The sequence below is a fragment of the Chlamydotis macqueenii genome, chromosome 4 (assembly GCF_036417535.1).
Source record: "Chlamydotis macqueenii isolate bChlMac1 chromosome 4, bChlMac1.mat, whole genome shotgun sequence".
Lineage (NCBI taxonomy): Eukaryota > Metazoa > Chordata > Aves > Otidiformes > Otididae > Chlamydotis > Chlamydotis macqueenii.
This window is the reverse complement of record NC_141559.1, coordinates 58,455,702-58,476,607: the sequence shown is the minus strand read 5'-3', so window position 1 is coordinate 58,476,607 and position 20,906 is coordinate 58,455,702. Positions and strand designations below refer to the sequence as shown.

Below are 20,906 nucleotides of genomic sequence, written 5' to 3'. Positions count from 1 at the left end.
TGCCACCACAGTAGGCTGCCAGAAGAGTCAGTTCTTGAACAGAGACAGTGTCAGCACAAAGTGAGGTTCCTCTCTTCCGTAGTGGCTATTCTCATTTTCAGAGAGTTTTACATTATCATAGACATCTTTTGTTTCTCTTCAAAGACCTTGATTTTGAAGAGAGTGTGTCTTGGCCTGATTATTTTCTTCCCAGTGGATGGGACTGGTTGAATTTTCCTTTGGATAAAAGGCATAAGAGTTTTCTCTTGAGGAAGGGGTGGTAAAGAAACAGTGTTTGTTGCAACAGCATTTTGTAATTAAAATTCCCCACTTTTCGAGGCTTGGTCATTTTTTAAAATATTCTAACAATGAGCCATGTCAGCACTTCTCATAACATGTTCATGGGTGGTGGGGAACTTTGGTGGGGTTGTTCATCTTTGGACACTGACCAGTGTTCAACTGTGGTATCACTGACCTAATGATGTTTTCATTATGAGATGGGGGCTTTTTGGACGCCCTTTTTATTTGTCTTCTCACATTTATGTTTCATGGGGACCTTCATTCTCCACAACATATGCAAGAATGGCATTTAGTTTCAAGTACAGATGCACAGAAATAGCCAGGTAACCCATTAAGCCCTTGCTCACTTCCCTGCAGTGCAGAAACTGCCAGACTGTTCTTCCCAAGCTGTGGTGATACCTGGATGCCTTCTGAGTTTCTAGCCTCCAGCCCTTCCAGGCATGACCTGTCTCTGATGTGACAAAATTCACCCAGAGCCTGTCAAGGCCAACGTGACCTAAATCAATTTAAGATATAAAATAAATATTGTTGAGATACTGTGGTGTGGATATTTTTCCTCCTAGTCTTTCTTCATTTCAGTGTTGGAACTTTGGGTACACGTGTGTTTTCAGGAGGGGAGAAAAGGGAGACTTCTTTCCAGCCATACTGAAATCCTTATGTGCTGGGGACAAGTGTTTGATAATTTGGATTTTGTGACTTACCACTCATAAATACTCTCTTCTCATAACAGGTTGCTGAATGCAATAAAACCAGGATTGGTAAAAAAGATCAATAGACTACCAACCCCCATTGCAGGTTTGGTGAGTATATCAAATGGAGAAAAATCTTTCAGTGCTGCTTTGATTTTGTGACTGTGTGATTCAGATAGCAATTATTTTTTGTAATTTGAACTCTCCTAACCTGCTAAACTCAGACAGTCCCTCTGAAATCTGACCTCTCTGTGTAATCACCTTAAGACCTTCCAGTCTTTTTTTTTTGGAAGTGGGCAGTATTCAAGAGGCAGAGTATATTTTTAGAGGAAGAATATCTTCTTGCTTATACATCATTTTCCAGTTGTGGTGCTAGCTTTAGAAAGACCGGACCATATGTCTTAGAAGCCGTCACCACAAAAAGATAGTTTTTTGGAAAGAAATAAAACTGTACTTGTATATTTTGTCTCGTTTTTCTCTTTTCCAAAAAGACCACAGTCTGCAGATAACAGTCATTGTGGGACTACCTAGGGAACTGTTTCATGTTGACTCTAAGGGCAGAGTAAAAGTTGTCCGTAATCTGTTATAAGTGAGAAAGACCACAGAGGATGTGCTGACAGCCCATGGGCTCTCAGGAGCACCGGGGGCTCAGGAGGTCACCTCCACGGGTGGCACAGTCCTGTGCCTGCTGTTGGGGAAGAAGCTGGGGGTATGAACGGGTGTTGGGTCTAACAGGAAAAGCCACTTAGAAATATGACTGTATTAATTTTTATCTCGTGATGTGGGCTGAACATATGGAAGGTGGCCATCCTTGATGTAGACTAATGGTATACTTATATATGTGGTTCCTTTCTCTTCTGGCACTACTCATATGGTAATTTCATTGTGCAAGATTTCATATTACTTGTTGATAGCTGAGGTTAACATTCCTTTATATGAACCGTATTTAAGAGTTTCAGCATATTAGAAACCATGTTACATTCATTTTTAAATTGGTCCTGTAATGTTATTACATAGCCTTTGAGGCTGGGTCTTTCAGCCTGCAGATTGACAGGCATATTTCTGCATGAATACTGCCTAGTTTTAGGATTTAATTTGTGATCCCTACCACTCTTTCTCTAAAGTTTCCTTGTATGCGCCTCTTTTGCTTCTGAAACTCATCTAGTTTTATTCCTATGCAGTCCTATTTGAAAGGAATATTTGATATAAACAGCTGCAAAAGATACTAGTAGTGCAGTTTTCCTTGGCTCCCTTTCAGGAAAGACTCAATTTTTGTTATGACTGTTTTAAGAGGATGATATTGAATTACATTGGTTTTTTTTTTAATTCATATGTAAAATCCCAAAGGTAAGGTGGTTGTAGTAGGAGGGAGATAGAAAAAGTCATTATGTGTGTGTATTTTTCTCATTCCTTGAGATAAATCTCCCTTGCAAGATGTGTATCTTCAAAGCATTACCAAAAAAGCGATTTTCAGGCTATTAATGATACAGCAGATCTTTTTTTTCTGTTGAAAAGAGACTTTTTTACCTTTGTACCTGTGTCCTCTACTTACCTTTAGTAATTACTTTTCTAAATATTTTTGCTGATAAATAATGAGGCTATTAAAATGTTCACTGGTGCGTCTGGCTTCTTGAACATTAGTGATGGGTGTTTTTATCGACTGTTCTGTGGATAAATTACTCCAAACAAAGCAAACGATCCAAATGCCGTCTTGCTTTTGAAGGTGTCTGGTTCCATAGCTGCCGACTTTTGTTGCCATTTTTGCCTACAGTGATGAGTAAGTGGCTGTTTTAAGGATTGCATGTGAATGTAAATTATCTGTTATGCGTATTTATGGTGTATTATTTTAAAGTACAGACATCAGGAATATGTTTGAGCATAGGATGTATCTTTTCCTTTTCTTTCACCTGTACCATGTCCGTGTGTCTGGAAAAAAAATTCAAAATACTGACACTATAGTCCAGAAGCCGTTACACCTCCTAGTTAGCTGACCACATATGAGGGACATTCCTTATTTATTGCCAATTTTTCTTTATTATCTTAGCTTTGGTTGGCTTAACATAGTATATATTTGCTTCTTTCCAGTTATTTCACGCCAGTGAGTGTGGTTTCCTCCAGTACATGCAGAAATACTGTGAAAGCTTCAGTACCTTTTCTGCCTGATGTGAGATCCATGCTTTTGAACTCCTAGATAGTGCTTCTGCCTAAAAAGTGTAACATAATAATTCTAACAGAATTAATTAATTTATTTATTCCTGATAGCTGATAGAATATGTATTTAGTTCACTAGTGGAGACAATAGATAGGTTTTCTTTTTACAGAGTTGGAGCTAAAGCTTATGAGTAATTGTGAAGTACTCAAAGTGCCTTTTGTTTCATTTTTAACCTCCAGAGACACAAACAGTCATATATTATGTAGCTCTACAAAATGTCTACTTGAGTTTAATTCTCCAGATGATACTCAATTTTTCTCCTTTGTTATTGTAAGGACAAATGAAGAAGTATGCTTTAATGAAGGAAAGTAACAGTAAACTGGAAGCCTGTATCGGAGACAGGCTGAGATGTTCATCTGGGAGTACTATCAGGTGTAAAAAGGTTGCCTGTGTTTCATGTTTGAGTGATTTGTCATAACACTGCTGTGAAGTATTATGTACAACTGATTTAGTGTTGACAGACTGAATTCTTCAAACTTTTCCTGGTGTTTAAAGCTAGATGAATCTGCAGTTACTCTGAAATTCTTACCTGTGACTTTCTTGTGTGGTTTAAGAGGGAATGGCTTGTTTGCAGACCTTTTGTATATCTGAACACCAATCATGTAAGCAAAATTTATTAGTTATAGTGTTGTATTTTTAAAGTAAGGAGTTGAGGATCTGCACACCACCGTATTAAGCACAGGCCATATCAATACACAAAGATGATCTTTGTCTAGTTGCACGTCTAAGTCAGGATGTGGATTGTATGCAGCATTACATATAGAATTACATATGTTCAGCTTGGCAGGCTTGTTTGTAATTTGCTTTGATCTGCAGAAGTGCCGACTGCTTCTGTTATCACAGCAGAAATGATACATTGCTTTAATGAAATAAAATGGTTTGGTATTCAGATTTACAGTGAGTATTAAATTTGATGAAATGCTTTCTCATTCCTCTTCAGTATTCATTAATCCAGAAGGCTAATGTTCCCACCAGCAAGTGAATTCACAAAACATCCGAAGAACATATTAAGCCTAGGTAGGAGTAACAGGCTTTGCTGAAAGAGCCATGTTGCCAGAAAAAATTTTCTCATGTGAGAAATTGATACTGAACATCTTTGTTTTAAGACTGTCAACTTTCCAGAAGCATAATTTAATGTATTTAATTGTGCAAGACTGAAAAAGTATTTTGGCTGAGTTATTAATTAAAAGACCATCTGAAGCTGCAGAAGTCTTACAATGATGGATTATTAGAGTACTACGCATATAGTTAATGTAGAAGTGGTTTTTACAAACCCAGCAGTTTTCTCAGTGAGTTGCTCTAGGTTTCTTTCATTTTGTGTGACCTTCATAGTGGACACAAATAATTTTAAAAGTTTCTATTAATTGCAATTTTGTAAAACTATGCCTTATTATATATTTAATTCTATAGAAATAAAAACTTTCCAACATCATTGTAGATAAGCTTTCCTCTATAATGCTAACCACTGTATGTTGACTATCTTTTTCCCTTTAAAAAATGTCTAGTTCTTGCTTCCTGTCCCTGAATAATGTCACTCTGTGAGAAAAGAAAAGGTTTCTGCCTTATCTTTTGTTTGACAGGGTTTAGGAGAGTTTATAGCATTACTTCAGTTCCTTGAACAATCCCCACAGGAGCTCAGACACTTACTTCAGAGGCTGTGTGAAAGAGCCTCACATATAATAGTAGGAAGTAGTCAGGACAAAGTTGGAGTGCTGAACTTTAGCTTGTATCTTGGCTCATGTTTCAACACTACTGAACAAAATCTGTTTACTGTGACATGCATTTTTCAGCTTGTGTACGGTCCTCAACTTTGTGACATTTGTATGATTTAGGAATGGAAAAATTAGCTGTGCAAAAGTGACCTTGTTTGCATGGTTATTGCATCAAGATGAGCAAAACTGTAACATATTGTTTAAAAAAGCTTGTTCCTTTGAAAACAAGGTATTTTTTTTCTGTGATTATTTTCCTAGGAAGTTTCTCTTGGCAAAGTGTTCTCTGGGAACATGCTATGAACCTTATTAAGAATAGCTACCTGTCTGCTGGTGCTTGTAATTTGCTCTTATGTTGTACTGTTGCATAAATTACAGTATTTTTTGATGTCATATCATGTCCCAAAGAAATCTCAGCATTGTATTAGCTTTCAGGAGTTTGTGCTTCTAATTAAGTTCAGCAAATGAGATCTTTTTTCTTCATGCAGGTGTGAACCTGAGAATAAAATTACAAGACCCAAATATAGTGCAGTGTGTTTCACAGAATTAATTAGAGAAGATAGAGAAATACACGGAACTTTAACTGATGTGCATTATTTTTATCACTCTTTCCACTTTTACTTCAGTGTTACTATTTTTTTTCCTTACAAATTCTCTTCTCATTCTTCCTTTTAATTTCTCAGTCTCCCTTTAATTCTTCGTAGTACTTTCTGAAAGGACCCTGCTCCTATTGTAATATCTAGATTCATAATACATTATAATTTCTGTTTCCTTATTCTGTACTACTTCTTACTGCTGAACAAATTCATTTGGCAGCACAATTGTATCCATTAAAAAGTCTTGCTGTGTAAGTTGTAGTACATGGGAGGTAAACAGAAGCAAAATTTCCTGACTGTCTAAAACCAGTAAGTTCTTGGCACTCGCATCCCAAAAGCATTTTTGTGAATGTTGATGGAAAGCAAAGTGTCAGCATTGTAGCCAAATGCTGTGCAAACCATTCTGCCGTGGTTTCTGTGGATCTTCCTTGCTAAATGGTAATTGGCTTCTCTACACCTCCTGTGCCTCCCTGCAGTTCTCATACCTGAATGTTTGACTAAAACAACACTTAGAGTCTGGCCAGTGGTTCAGAGCAGCACTGCGTGCTTTGGCTCGTCACATACTGTCATATATATTGAAGCCCTTCACTAGAACAATAGTATCCTTAAAAAGAAAAAAAAAGTTTTTGTTGTGTCCTTGTATGCTTGTGTTGTTTGAGTTCCCCTCCCCTCAGCTTTCTGGACTCTGCCTTCAAATTCATTTTTCATTTAGAGTTTCCTGCCGCTTTGTTTTGGTGTCATCTGAGCCAGACAGAGCTACCTTATAAAATATCTGTTTCATTAATTTAGCTGTATGCTGTACTCAAAAACATTTCTAAGTTTCATGAAGAACACACAAGTGAACTAACAGGTGTTTCTTAACTACACTGTTTGTAAACAAAGTCTGTGTGGAACAATCTACAGTGGTGCTGTAGTTAATTCATCGCAGAAGAGGAAAACAGCCATCAGTTCAAATTTGGCAGGAAGCATAGAGGAAGCAGCTTTGATGGGGAAAAAATGAGATGCATACCAATAAAAACTAAAACTTTACATTAAAATTCAGATTTTTTTTTTTTTAGACTGGATGGAAAAGTTTTATTTCTTTCAATTAACCATACAAATGGTGTCCAGAAAGCATTGCTCTCATTCCCATTCAGAGAAAAACTAGTGGGTCAAATGCAAAACACAGTGCTGGCATCTCATTTAGTATTTTATTGGTTTAAACGGATGTGCTTGCTCTGGTGTTGGGTTTGGCTCCAAAGCTCTCATACTTTTGATGCTGGAAACTAATAATCAATCTGACAGTAGCATATGTGCTGGAGACATATTCCACTGCTGCATTGGGTTCAGTCTGTGTTGTCCAGGCTTCCAAGTTTGAACTTTAACCTGATGTATGGATCTAAGAGAGGCTGCAATAATAGGAAATGCATAAAAGACCTGACCTATCAAAAAAAAAACCAACCCAAGGGGAGGTAAATGACCCCACCTTATTTATTTGCTTTTGATGGTCTGAGCTGTATTTAGCTATAAAGCACACCCTCAGAGAAGTGACTTCAGCCAGCTCTAGTAGTCCTCATGTTCATCATCCCACTCTGGCTAATGAGCTGTCCTTAACATCCATGAGCAGTCCCTTCTGTCCTCAGCTGCCAGCTGGAGTATTGCATTTATGATGGCTGAAGGTGAAACTTGGAAGTGTGCAGCACCTTCTTTGCTTCTGCGTTGGCCATTATTGATCTCTCCCAGGTTTCTGTGTGCTTCCTGCACCTCTGACCCCAGCCAGCCCTCAGCCAGGGCTTTTGCAGACCAACCTCACTGCTGGCCTTAAAGTCCCTTCTTTTTCTGGATACTCCCTTGGCTGCAGTGCTTACAGTGCACTCCATGAGCTAAGCTGTTTGTTGGCTGGGACCACTACTTGTCATGCTAAGGTTACTGTTCCTTTCTGCCAGCATCCAGGAATTTGTCCCTTTTTATAAGCTGAAGTTTCTCATTTAGCACCCAGAGTGCCCTGAACAGTTTCCTTGTTAGGTCAGGATGGCATCAGCCAAGATGGGTAGGACACATATGAAGGACAGCTGTGAACCGTAGCTGCTGTGGACAGGTGCAAACTTTGTCACGTTGTTGAGGCCTCTTCCCAAACTACACTGGTTAGGATTCAAAGGTGTAGGAGTTTCACAATCAGCTTAAGCCATGCCCTGAACCTGCTGAGCTCTGCCACTGAGAATGTCAGGACTTGATTTGGCCAAGTGCTAATAATATGTGTAAGCTCTTTGTGGGAAGGATCATCTGCTAAGTCTGTTTTTGTCTAACACCTCACCCCGTGAGTCCTGCTCCCTGGCCAGGACTCCTAGATAATATGTTAATAGAAATAATAAATAACACTTACAAAAATATCACGGGCATTCCTGTGTCATTCACAGTCTGTTTTTAGACTGCTCTCCCAACTTGAGTTTTCAACCGTGACTTTCATCAATAGGTTTATTACTAGTTTTTTTCACATTGAATAATTTAAAATGTTAATATGCAAATTCAGATGTAAGGAGAACTTTTTCTATGTTAAAACCAAGAGAGAATGGTCATTGCAGAGGATCTCCTTTTGGAATTTTTTTTTTGTTTATTTTACACAGAAACAGTTTTATTGTCCAGCCTTGAGAAGGGAAAGACAACTACATGCTTTAGAAAAAAGTGCTTGATTAAAAGCAAAGAGTCTACTTGTTTTGGGGGAGTTTGACTTTACAAAGATGTTATTTATAAAACTATATAAATAAAGGCTTAGTGTAATGCTTGTTTACTTTTTTTTTTTTGACATAGGCAGTTTAATAAAGTGAAGAGTTCCAGGGACAAAATTTGAAAATGGCAAAAAGAAAAAAATTGCTGCTGCTGAAGCCCTAATGCTAGGCAGCTGAAATGTGAACTTGCCCTTATCATGACATTAACCTTTACTATAAATGACAGTCTTTCCTCGTGTTGGGGAGGGCAGGTGGCTTCCAGGAGGAGCTCATTTTGTAGCCGTGGAAAATGCAGGTTGCCCAGTGGATTAATTTTTTTATTTGCTTTCAGATCCTAAAATGCCCTTCTGAAAGTTCAGCCATGACTTGCATTTGTTAGTTTGCTGACTCTGGTCAAGTATTTCAGAAACGGCAAATTTTTAAGGACAATATCTAAGTATCTGTAAGTATCAGAAAAATTATAGTTAACAAACAAAATGCCATTCACTATGTAGCTTAGAACTGCACTAAATGAAGAATCCAATGCCTTCGTCAAGCTGTTGTCTTAGAAATGAAAGGCCTCCTGAGCAGAATGACTTAAACTCTTCAGGACAAATCCCACTGTTGAAGCTTATGACTTCTTTTAATAGTTGGGCAAATGCCCCGTGCTCTGGAGGTGTGTACCACTTTCAGGAGTTTTCAGTGGAGGAGTTGAATGCCCTTAGTCTGCGAATGTGTAGCCCGTGACCTCTGATGAATGCGGCACTGTTGGAGTTATATCTGGGCACTTGCAATCTTTCGGTGACTTCTGTTGTAGAATTATTTAGTTTGCCAAGCAGGATATAAAAAGAAGCACTGAGCTGTTGTGCTGCATGTGAGCATGTATGGTGAGCTACAAACCCCTTAAACCAGGACAGCAAGGGGCAATGGTTTTAACGTAGAAGGGGTTAGATTTAGATCAGACATAAGGAAGAAATTTTTAACAATGAGAGTGGTACAACACTGGAACATGTTGCCCAGAGAGGTGATGAATGCTCCATCCTTGGAAACATTCAAGGCCGGGTTGGATGAGGCTTTGAGCAATCTCATCTAGTCAAAGATGTCCCTGCTCCTTGCAGGGGGGTTGGACTAGATGACCTTTGAAGGTCCCTTCCAACCCTAACTATTCTATGATTCTATGAATATCTATGTGTTGAGGCTGAAGAACTATCAGCTGTATTTTCTGCTTTTGTCCTTAACGAGAAAAACTAGACCTGAGGCTATGGTTGCTTTAGCTGTTCTGAATTTTATTTTCCTACACGTTCTACCATGCCAGCACTAGCCCACCTGCTGGAATGGGCAACTATTCCAACTTAACAATACCCTTCTCCTTTATCTTACAGCTTGTAACTGCATGAGCAGGAGGGAAGGAAGAGACTCACCATGCTAGAGAAGAAGATGTCATTCAGTCATTTTAAAGTAGTTGTGAAGCTGCAGCTAGGGAGTTTAAACTTAGATGCAATCGTTAAGTTATTGGCCGAAGTCGAAGGACACAGGCAGCTGGGAGTCTCATCCTGAAATCCCCGATTTAAAGGTTGTTTGTGTTTAAAACTATACTTAGTAGTACTCTCACTCCCTAATTCTGGAAAGCCTATCACAGATTGGAGTCTGTAGGTCTGCGCTATAAATACCGTCTCTGATCCTCAACTGTCTTTTTCAGTGACATGTAACTTGTGCTGCAGGGAACAGCAAGATGCCAGTATTTATTTTACAGCGAGAACCAACGTGAGTGTAAATGGGGTTGACCGCAGTACAAATATTTCCTGTATTTGCTGCTACCCTGCATTCTCACAGCATCCAAGAGGCAGGTGCTGCTGCCCATAAAATCTACATGATACGGTCTGGAGAATGTTGACAACAGGGTAACAGTAGCACTGGAGATGTGAAAGGGGATGGTACCTTCCGAAGGCCTCTAACTCTGACCGGTCCCTGGGAGGCGAGTGGGAACACAAGTCTCCACAGTGCAGTCAGACCGATAGATCTGTCACCTCAAAATGGGCCAGGGAGGCTCAAGCTTCCTATTACCTCCTCCTCTTGTGAAAAGCGGGCAAGCGTGAGTTAGCAACAGCCTGTTGTGACCCTAGCCCATAGGCTGAAGATGGTGACAGAAGAATGCTGGCTCTAATCCCCTTCCTGGCTGCAAATCAACTCAGTGAAGTCTGTTGCAGTTTGCGTCTGGTAGCAACTGTTCGTACTGTTTCTATGCCGAAAACCTTTCCGGGCACTGTAAGTGGATTTCTGTCAGATGATGTGCCTGTCGCTAGCAGGAGCGTACGTGCTGAATGCAGATGATGGAACGTGTCCTGCTCCAAAGATCACATTGCACTTGTTTCCCTGGCTTAAGGCAAGCAAGCAAAAAGGCAAACTAGTGGAAAACTGGTACCTTAAAGATCCATGTGCAGTGATTTCTTTGGTTTAGGAGCCCAGTAAAATTCTGCAGGCCAGTTCTGTGGTCAAGAATTCATAGCGGCTGAAATATCTGACACTGAAGTCTCCTTGCCTTCTGCATTCCTCAGTGCTCCTGGATTAAAGCCACTTGCTTCCTACTTGGCACGGTACTTCCCAATTGTAATGTGCTTCCTCTTAAATGTCCAGAGGTCTAATGATACTATTGTAAACCTGTTAAAATTAATGCTGCAGAGGAAGCAGCTTAGTTAATTGCTTGTGCAAAAATACGGTGGTAGGCTGAACTATCTGACTAAGGGACATCAAAGCCATTAACTATTAACCTTTTGAAAACTGAATAGCTTGTGGAAACCTGTCCCACAGATTAATAGAAGAATTACACACTCATTTCTGGACAAGCAATATAACTGTCTAGAAAATTAATATTGCAGTACAGAGGCAATGCTTAGCTATTTGAAGTGGTGTCCTTCTGTTAAAGTCCTCACTATTGCCATGTCTTTCTTTGCTTCTGCCTCCTCATCTTCATGCGGGAAGCACTGTTACTTGGACAGCGAATGTCTGTTTCTGCTTGGGGCAGTAGTGTGCACTGATTTATTGCTGTGCCATGTGTGAAAGGGAGTTCTCTTTTCAGGCTTTTCAATAAGGGAAGAGTATTGAACTTGCTAAATGCGTGCATGCATCCAAGTGCGTACTGAGTTCAACTCAGCTTTTTTCAGTCTGTTCTGTATGCTCCTTCATCACCTCAGTTTTTCTCTTTGAATTGCACAAGTTCTATTGCACAATTTAGAATCAAGCTTGTGTTTCCCCATAAGGCTGATGGTAAACATTACGCTTTTCCTCCCTTCCCTTTTCTTTTCCTTTTTAGTGGTAATGTTGGTATCGTTTGCTCTCCTTTTACTGCAGCAGCTGGAGAGATGTTAGTCAACGTGGTGTGTTGCGAAGTCATGCTCATGTGTCGGAAGGCGTGTTGGAGTGAGTGCCAGATGTGAATCTCACCCTTGCACCTGTTGTGGGGCAGCAAATTTCAGACCTTAAACTGATAGCCCGGGCGCTGGTGCTCTGCTAGCTTCTCACCTTTTATAACTTTTGGGTTGGTTGGATGCTGTGTAGCTTGGTTGCACAGCCAACAAATCCCATGGGTGTTTCCAAGCATTCCTGGGTGTTTCTCATACCTTCTCTTAATGAAAGCTGCCTCATAGCTGTTGTCCTTTGAATACCATTTCTAGTTTGGTTGGAAGGAGGCTTGCTGTTTTTTCCAAAACCGATTCTAACTTTTCCACTCCTGCATAGCAACAGCATTAGGGATCTTAGAGCTAATGCCTGGCATTGGCTGAATGCATGAGTTGCCAGTAGGTCTTTGCATCCTCATCTTCACATTCAAGCTCCGGTAATGCAGTCGTAGAGGTTCCTGTGAAGCTGCTTGGTAAGTGCTTTCAGGGAGAGGCTGCAGGCCTGATTGCCTGGTAATGGGCACAAGGAGATGGAGCCCAGTAGCCACAACTGTAAAAGCTTAAGTGTCAGTGGGGTGTATACTTAATGGTTCAGGCAGCAGCGAGTCTTTGGCTGACTACAGAGGGGATCCAAGGTCATTTTGTCAAGTAGGGAGGGCTGAACTGTGAAGCAGCTCTGTTTCCTTGGCCAGCAGTGCATGAATCAGGAGTGCTAGTCGGTGGTTTTTGTTTTTAACCTTCCTATCCTTCCTACCTCCTATCTCCTTCTACCCCGCAGCCCATGGCAGTGAGTAGTACCATGCTATAAATGCTCTCTGCCTCTTGAGCCTGGTTTTCAGTCCAAAGCTGACAGGCTTGCTAGATAAGAAGTATGACATTTAAGTATTAATTTCTGGAGTTACGAGAATCAGCCGCAAAGAATTAACACCACTATACAGTATGTCCCCTGTTATTTAAAAGGGAGGACAGTGAATAGGTTCAGTTATTTGAGGTTTCAAGTAATCTAGGGCAATTTTCAGTGTAATTAATACATGTCAGGAATTTGACCCTTGTTGGGATAACAAGAAGTTCTGGATAACTGAGGTGATACTGTAAACAAGTCCTGACAATTGTGCCAGAAACCTGTCTACACAGGTCAGTAGCACAAGCTAATAAAATCTCTTAACTTCTGATCTAGAAAAATAATTTATACAGCTTTTACTTGACATAGGCAGAAGTAGGAAAAAAACCCTTTCTTTTTGTACAATTCTCGGATGTTTTCTTTCATTAAGTTTCTCCTGTTAGCCCTAAAGAGGCCAGACAGTAGCTGCTTCTTAAACCATAACAAGTGCTTGAAAAACATAGCTTGAAATGTCCTGGGAGTGCCACATGCATCAGACAGAGACATGCTGTTTTGCTGTGCTGTTTATTTTCAAAGAAAATACAAGCAAATTTTTGAAAAAAAAAACAAAAACAAAAAAAACCCCTACTACTACAGATTTGATACTATGTATTGGAAACAATGTTTATTCTGACTTCCCATAAAACAAATTGTGAACAAGTGCAGGGATTGCATCGATCATTGGCAAAACTAGTTGCAAACTGGAAAATCAAATGGGATGGTTCCAAGAGAGCGCTGTCAGAGCTTCTATAAAAGCCTACAGAGAGGCAAAGAGAGGTAAGTAAATAAATAAATGTCATGTACCAAAAGAACATATAAAATTTGTTACTGAAGTCAGTGTTTAGTAACAGACTTACGTAAAAAAGGAACATGACATAAAGTTTGTCATAGGAGGCTGGGTTTTGTTTTATTCTGGATTTTTTGAGAAACAGAGCCGGGCCAGCTTGATCTTCCTTCTTAGTGTGTACACCTGTATTTTATTTTTACAGTGCTGAATAGTCGTTGACTGGAATCTGATGTGTCAGTGGACTAGAATTTTAGATAAGGAAGAAGCAAGATACTTGCATCCTCTCAACGAAGTGTGGTAGTCAAACAAAAATTTGAGTAAGCCAGTTATTAGCAGAATCCTATTAGAGTGGGCGATACTTTATCTGCAGCGATATCACACCAGTTGTTACTTGTTCTTTCATTCTGTCTAAAATAACCAAAAGAGCAAAAGCCAATCCAATATTATGATTAGTTTAAAGGGAATTTAGAAGCTATCTCTTCAGCTATGCCTGGCCTCAATTTCTGAGCGTCTCAGATTTTTGAATTATTCAGTCAGCAATGATCAAAATCTGTTTTTGTGCAGAGTAAGTATCAAGCTTACTGGTATGAGTCTCTGCCTTCAGAAGTTGTTGGCTCTTCGTAGGCATAACTGTAATGCAGAATTTTAAGGAGGATAATAGAGTAGTTCTAGGGAACTTCAGAGGAGGCTACTTATAAGCATAAGGACCATGCGTGAGAAAATACAAAATCCAAAATCTGCCTAGAGTCAGCACCTGCAGTATTAGACTAAGTTGGCTACTTCCCAGGGGTGTTTGAGACCTTAAATGCTCTTTAGTCCTTACCCTCTGGTTGATCAGAGATTAATCACTTGCTTTTTTAAATACTATTACCCAATCTCTTGAGCCACCCAATCCTGATTAAAATTTACTTTCTAAAATATGATCTTAGAGAACTGAAACTCCTTGAATTCCAGACTTTTACATATTTTTTAAAGAACAGTGAGCTCTTGCTGTTCTCTTAGTACTTGCATCAAAAATTCTTGCAGATAGTTTATCTTCCTGAGAGTAGTTCACCTTGCTTATTCTGGGGTTTTTTTTGGCTGAAATTTGATGAGCGATATTAGAAATCCAGCACTTAAGGCCTGTGTACAAACTCTTATGGAAGCAAACTGCAGACCAAGAACTTCAAAGATTGTGGTCAATATTCTCCGTCACAGATTCCAGTATGATTTATTCTCTTTGTATAACAGTGTACAAATATTCTTGTCCTTCATAACTTTACAAGTTAGAGGAATAAAAGTGCCAGACTGAGGTTAGGAAGCAGATGGGAAGTAAATAAGAGGAAAAACAGTCAACTGCTCTATTCAGGATAATGGAAGGTGGAGTTTGGGATATGGTAGAGAATGGAAAACTCTGGATAACCTTCGTGGTGTGGGTGTGGGCAACTTACTGAAAAGCCTGCTTGGGTTTGGTGGCAGTGTCTATCACCCTGGCTCAGCACAGCCACCAGATGCTCTTGCAGGAGAGCTGCTTGATGCCAGCACTTTTCCCGTTCGGGGGCAAGTTACCCGAAGGCATGAGATCAGCTTAGCAGTGCAGCATAGCACTTTCAGGGATTTCCAGGTAGCCAACAAGCCCTAGAAAGTGGATGCTGCTTATGTGCTAGCTGTCTCTCTAGGCTCTCTGCAGTCATACACAGAACCGGGGGCATGCTGAAGCCTCTGTGCAGCTCTGGGCTGGCTGGCATGTACACTCGTGGGTACAAAGAACATGTGTGCCCAGGGTTTGGTACCTCCCGGGTGGGTAGGCTCCCTGTGCTGCAGTTTGGGCAGTGTTCCAGCATCACCTGCGGTGGTTGCATAGCTCTGCAGCCCTGTATTTGGATGGGACTACATCTACTGACCTTGTAAACCCCAGGTAACACTTAGTAGGGTCTCCAGATTTAAGGACTGATCAGCTTCAGCACAGTGCTGAGCCTCAGCTGGATCCGTGCATTCAAGCAAGGCAGTACTGTGTCTGATGAACGCTCCCCGGTCCCTAGGAAGGGCAGTGTAGAGTTGCTTGCCAAAGCTAATAAGTCCTGCTGGCCTTGAGCTGATTTTGGGTAGCCATGTGTAATATTTGCATTCTCCAGAAATCTGCATCTGCAGGAGTGGTTTTGAGACATGTGAGCTGGCTGAGGACTGGGGCTCTGCAGTGCTTTAAATCAGCTAAATTGCTGGCAGCTTCTTGTTGGCTCTGGAGCTAGTACAGCTGCTTTCATGGCCCGTGAAGCCTGTCCTAATAATCTTGCTGGACTCTACTGGTTCTTCTGTCTAGATACACCTCCCTCTGATCAACCAGCTGAACTCTCTGTTGAGGAAATGAAAAAAATCATATTTGCCTTAAATTTACCCTTTTCCTTTATACACTCTCGTCGGCTAAGTTTTACCTGAGTCTCCATAATGTGGCTTTAAATTGCAAAGGTTTTCAGAAGTGGCAGGTGAGGATTTGGAAGCTTGTTTTTTAAGGGTGCAGAGTAAAGCTCTGCTGGCTTTACTTTTGACTGTTCTGAGCAGGAGCCACTGAATTATAAGCTCAATTGGCTGTTTTCCTCTGACATTTTGAAAAGAGCTGGGAGAAAGCCTTGCAATGGGAATATCCTGTATTAAAGAAGAGTTCCTTTCTTTCATTCTTGTTTTAATTGTTGATTTTATGCCCATAAACTTGAGGGAATTCTGCTTCTTAAATACATAGATTATTGTGCTACTTTTTACTCCTGAAAATTTAGTCCTCGCAACTATAAATTATTATGGCATCCAGACATAATCCATGAGTCGTGCTTTCCAAATAGACCTTCAAAGACATATTTGTGCGACCTCTATAGACTTAATCAACAGTAGTAATTTAAGCTGGCTATTCTGCAGACTCTGTCTAAGTTGGCAGCTACCACAGCTTCATGAATAATTGTGCCAGTTCTTTAATTATATCTGGGGTATGCTTTACCGATGGTTGAAAAGGGATGCAAAAGAAATCACTGCCAAGCTATTGTGTATCGCGTCTTGAATATTTACCATTTAAAAAATCCCAAACTGGATGTATTCAAGATGACTGACAGTTATGGCCATGCTACCTAGACACCAAATATATGTTTTCAAATCTAAAAAAGAAACAACAGATACACACATTGAGTAATCTGGTATTTAGTAATTCAGGCAGCTACACTGTATACGGTCAAAGGTAAGAATGGGCATTGATTTGCGTAACATCTTTTTGCACTGATATTTTGGTTGTCCATAAAATGCACTTGCAGCAAATTGAATATTATTTATTTTCTTCCCCTTCCTTTTCCTCACTGAAACCATTCTAGACATGTAAATGTGAAAGCTTCCTATTTATTTTTTTACTGGAAGTAAAAACAATAATGTGGGTTTTCCAACTCGAATGTGCTGGAACTTCATTCAGTACCAAAAGCAAATTTAAAAAAAAAATAGTGCTTTTTGGAGCAGAACAGCTTCTTTTAGAAGTATGTGCAAGGAAACCTCAACCTGTACATTAAAGAAGTCCAGTAATTTTTATGTAACATTGGCATGAAAATGCAAAGCTATGAGTGGGGGGAAAATGTATGTCAGGTATCATGTAAAAGCAGCAAAGAGATTTCTGATGTTTATCAAGCCTTGAACACCACAGATTATTAAAACATATTCCTTGGCAATAAAGAGTAGATGTTTAATTTGAAAGGAGAAATGGAATTTGTTGCCTTTTTTTCCAGAGGTCACGAACTGAGTAGGAATGAGGAGTCCTTGGCGGTTTCACTATTTTGCTGTTTGCCTTGGGGACTAGAGATTTGGTCTGATTTTAACAGCTACTGCCAGGCCACCGGCCCCCACAGGCAGCTTTCTTGCATCTTTTGAGGCCCACCTACAGCAGTTGTACTTGGACATTGAGACGCGGAGGCCCTCCAACAGCTCTGGCTGTGCAGTATCCTGATCCTTGCATAATGGATTGCCATCTTTGCTGAGAGAAGTCCGAGTGTTGGCTTGGCTGTTCCTGTGTGTTGGCTTTAAAAGGAAGATGGTTTTGCTTAATAGACCAGGCAAAAGAGAGCATACCACATAAAAGAAAGGGACAAGAAAGTAAAGTCATGTTAATAGTGGCTGCTGCAATTAAAAGAAGTGTAGTGAATCTTCCAGGCAGTGCTCATCCACTCACTTTCAAAGACTTCATGTGAATTTACTTTAATTCTGGGTACCAGTTTCTTTTGTACCTTTAGAGTTTGAAATGTTAAAAATACATTATACAGAATTTCAACTGTTTTCTGGCCTTGGATGTTCAAAGTTCTGTGCTTAGCTAGTCCAATACAGGGAGGATGCAGCAAAACTTATTAAATAAGATTAATCATGCACATATTTTCTTAAAAATCCTGTATTTTCTGGGATCGTACACCTTTAATGAAATCAAGTGCCTGAGTAGGAAGACTGCTGATAAATGACATGGGGAAAGTAAGATTTGAGGCTATAACTCCAAAACACCTTTGTGTCTATGATTAATTAGGTTCTTGTGTATCAGAAAAGCATCGAGGGTAAATCTCTCTATTGCTCTTTTCCAGTTACTTTTTTGGTCCTTGCCATCTGCTTTGGATGTAGCGAGAGAGGAAAACTAGAAACAGTCAGCGATCACTGCAGTATTTTTTCACATATTCATCTCTGAATGTGCATGCAGGTGCACTGATTATGCTTTAAGTTACCTGTATTAGTTCATAATAGATGATGCTGGTCAGGTAATTAATTACCCTCAGACACACCTTTTCAGGTGGAGAGGCTCATGATACACAGGTTTTTCTTAATCTTCCTTCCCCACTAGCCCCACTCCATCCCAAAGGTCCTGGGGCAAGTTGCATCTGATGGTTCCCTGCAGCTGGTTTCTTGGCATAGTCAACACTGCTCATCCTGGAAAAGAAGGTTATTTGCACAACAGTCAAGTCAAAATATAGAAAGCGGGCATTGGGTAACAGTGCCCTAAGATATCAGGTGTGATCAAAGGGATCCCATGAAGCTTGGAATCTGTAGGCAAAGAAAGGAAGGTAGGGTATGTGAAAAAAGGTAGTATCTTTTATTAGACCTGCTAATACAATTAAGGAAAGCATGGAAAAAAAAATTAGCACATAGATTTGCTTTGCATAAGCTTCATTACCACTATAGTACAATATCTTAGCAGGAACACCTATAAATAACTTCTGAGAAGCATCTGTTGTGCCATGACCTAACACACAATGTCTCTACAGCAGTCAGGAAAGGCAGAGGTTTGTTCAGCAGTGTTTGGCTGCAGTTGATGGCCGTACATAAGGTGTAAAAGGCTTGTTTGTGTTGGAGCTTAAGCTATTTGCAGTGTTCCTTTTGATTACCCCAGGGGTGTACTTTTTGGGTATATCATTCAGGAGGTAACTCAACTTTATTCAACTATGAATTTCTTCTTTCTTTTTCTCTTTTTTTTTTTTTCTTTGGATGTAGGGTGATAATCTTTAAGTAAAAGCTGTACTCTCCCATATTTAATGCTCAAGTTAGTTTCTTCGGTGGTCCCATTGCTTGGACCCCCATGACTTACAGACTGGTTTTGTTTTCACAGAATCTAGTGTAGTGGTTCTTATGACTTATAACTCTATATTTAAAGTTTATGTATTTTTTTTTGTTTGCTTGGAGCACTTTGAGATGGCTGCCTTTGAGATCTCCTAAATCTGTAGTCAGACTGTGTACTTTTCTTAACGCTTTATCGTGTCCTGGTAACCACACACAAATAAACTAAACTTAGAAAACAACATGTTCTCCTTGTTTGTGAATTCGTTGCCCATTTTTGTATTTTGCTGTAGAGTTCGGTTGTGAGGGCAGCAGCCATAGGGATGTGCTGAAAATGGAGGATGTCCAGTTTCCCTAAGAGGATGTCCTGAAGGAAGCGTTGTGGCACTAGCCATGGTTTCAGGGTTCCTTGAAATCTGCGTTTAGGTTAGTCTTACTCCCAGCACTCATAATGTGAGTGCAAATAACGGTCAAATTTGTCTTCTTGACCTTTTTTTCCCCTCCTTCAGATAGACAGCATAACTATTGCCAGGAATATGGGCAAGAAGGGGTAGATGCCACAGATCTGAGCTCCGATTGCGCTGAGAATGTCGCTGTTGTGATATTTATTAACTTCTTGTCTTTTTTGTAGCTCTTTCCCCAACCCGCTCTGCAGTAAGTTTTGTATTGACCCACTTTATAGTCCAGCCAACAAGGCAGAGCGAGGTAAATAGCAGTCCTTTCTATCAGAGCAGAAGGAACCACGCTTTGCTTTTTTTGGTGGTGTCTCTCTTGTCCTTGTGTTTTTACCCATCTGACTGCAGATTTGCAAGGTGAATTCCCAGTAGCTTCTAGGAGTGCTTAGCTGCGCTTCACTGTAGATGAGCTTGTTTTTAACCCTGCTCTTCGTGAGCTTTGTTGATCAAGAATGTGAAACATGGGTAGCAGAAGTCATTAAGCTGATGCCCGAACCCTCACAAGCCAAGCACCATCATCTGATACTAAAAAGCTGTGGAGAGGGGATGGAAAGGAAATGTCCTCTTCCTTGGCCATAGCATGGCTGTTACCATAGAATATGGCATCAGATAGGCACCCCCTCTTTAAGCCTGGGTGAAATCTGACATCTGGCTGACACGTGGCTGTGATTTCATCAGCATCGGAGCCAGTGAATTGCCTGGAAGTACTTTGGGTTTTTTCCCCTGCATGCCTAGATTCTGTCTTCATTGCTATAAAAAACCATTTTACTCAGGGTGTATCTTGGGTTTGGCAAATCTGAGGGAGTGCACATTATCTGATTGCTCTCTTCCCCAAAGACAAGGATGTTGACTGAGTCCCCATTTGCTGAAATGTTTTATTTGTCCCTTCAGGGATAATGACCTGATGCAGCAAGGAGAAATATCAGGACCTACTTAACTAGTGAAGTCATAGGGTCAGTCTTGTCCTTGTGCTGTGTGCACCCCTCCCACCCCCCTGTGGTTTGCTTTTGCCTGTTGAGCTGAACACTGCTCTTGCTCATGTTCTGCCATATGGTTCCCTCCCATTAATTTCTTCTCTCTTTCGCTGCTACCCCTCTCCTTTCCTTTCCACAGTGTCTCTTCCCTCCTTTTACATCATACCGTGCTGCAGGGATTTTAAGCTCATTTTAGAAATGTGCAGAAATAAGATACATCATCCATTCTGTACCCAGCATGAAATTTTCACTACCTGCCCAGGACCTGCAGTGCCATTTTGTATTCTGAGCTCCTTGCATTTGCCTTTCATTATACACAATATGGCCATTCCTCTTTGGAGATTTTAGTTGTAACCATCATACCAGTGATAGTAATACACTGCATTGTGTAAGAAGCTTGTAAATGTGATTGAAATTTGTTACAGGGCAAAGATCTTAAAAAGCAAATGTCAGAGACAATTTCTTGAGTAGTGCTGCTGTATTTCTGGTTTTCTCAAAGAATTGCAAGCTTTTAATTTTAAACATTGTGCTTTTTGATATCTAGAGGACAAGTATACTCACAATTTGATTTGCTTAACACATTTCATTTATGCTGGGCTTGTTTTTAGAGCCCCCTCATCAATTCTCATGGTGTGATTTTTGAGGTTTTTTGTTGTTGCTTATTTTCAGTTTATTAATGTACATTGAATGTGCTTGTATTTTATGGGAGACTAT

The 20,906-nt window shown here is 40.2% G+C and overlaps 1 protein-coding gene across 4 annotated transcripts in view; it reads left to right on the top strand.

Moving 5' to 3' along the window:
* Positions 1-20,906, top strand: part of LIMCH1 (LIM and calponin homology domains 1) — a 179,540-nt gene that overhangs the window by 75,937 nt on the left and 82,697 nt on the right. For all 4 annotated transcript variants that reach the window (XM_086746346.1, XM_086746345.1, XM_086746344.1 and 1 more), the window contains one exon: positions 1,010-1,079. In XM_086746346.1, the coding sequence (XP_086602472.1) occupies positions 1,010-1,079 (70 nt within the window). The remainder of the gene's footprint in view (positions 1-1,009; positions 1,080-20,906) is intronic.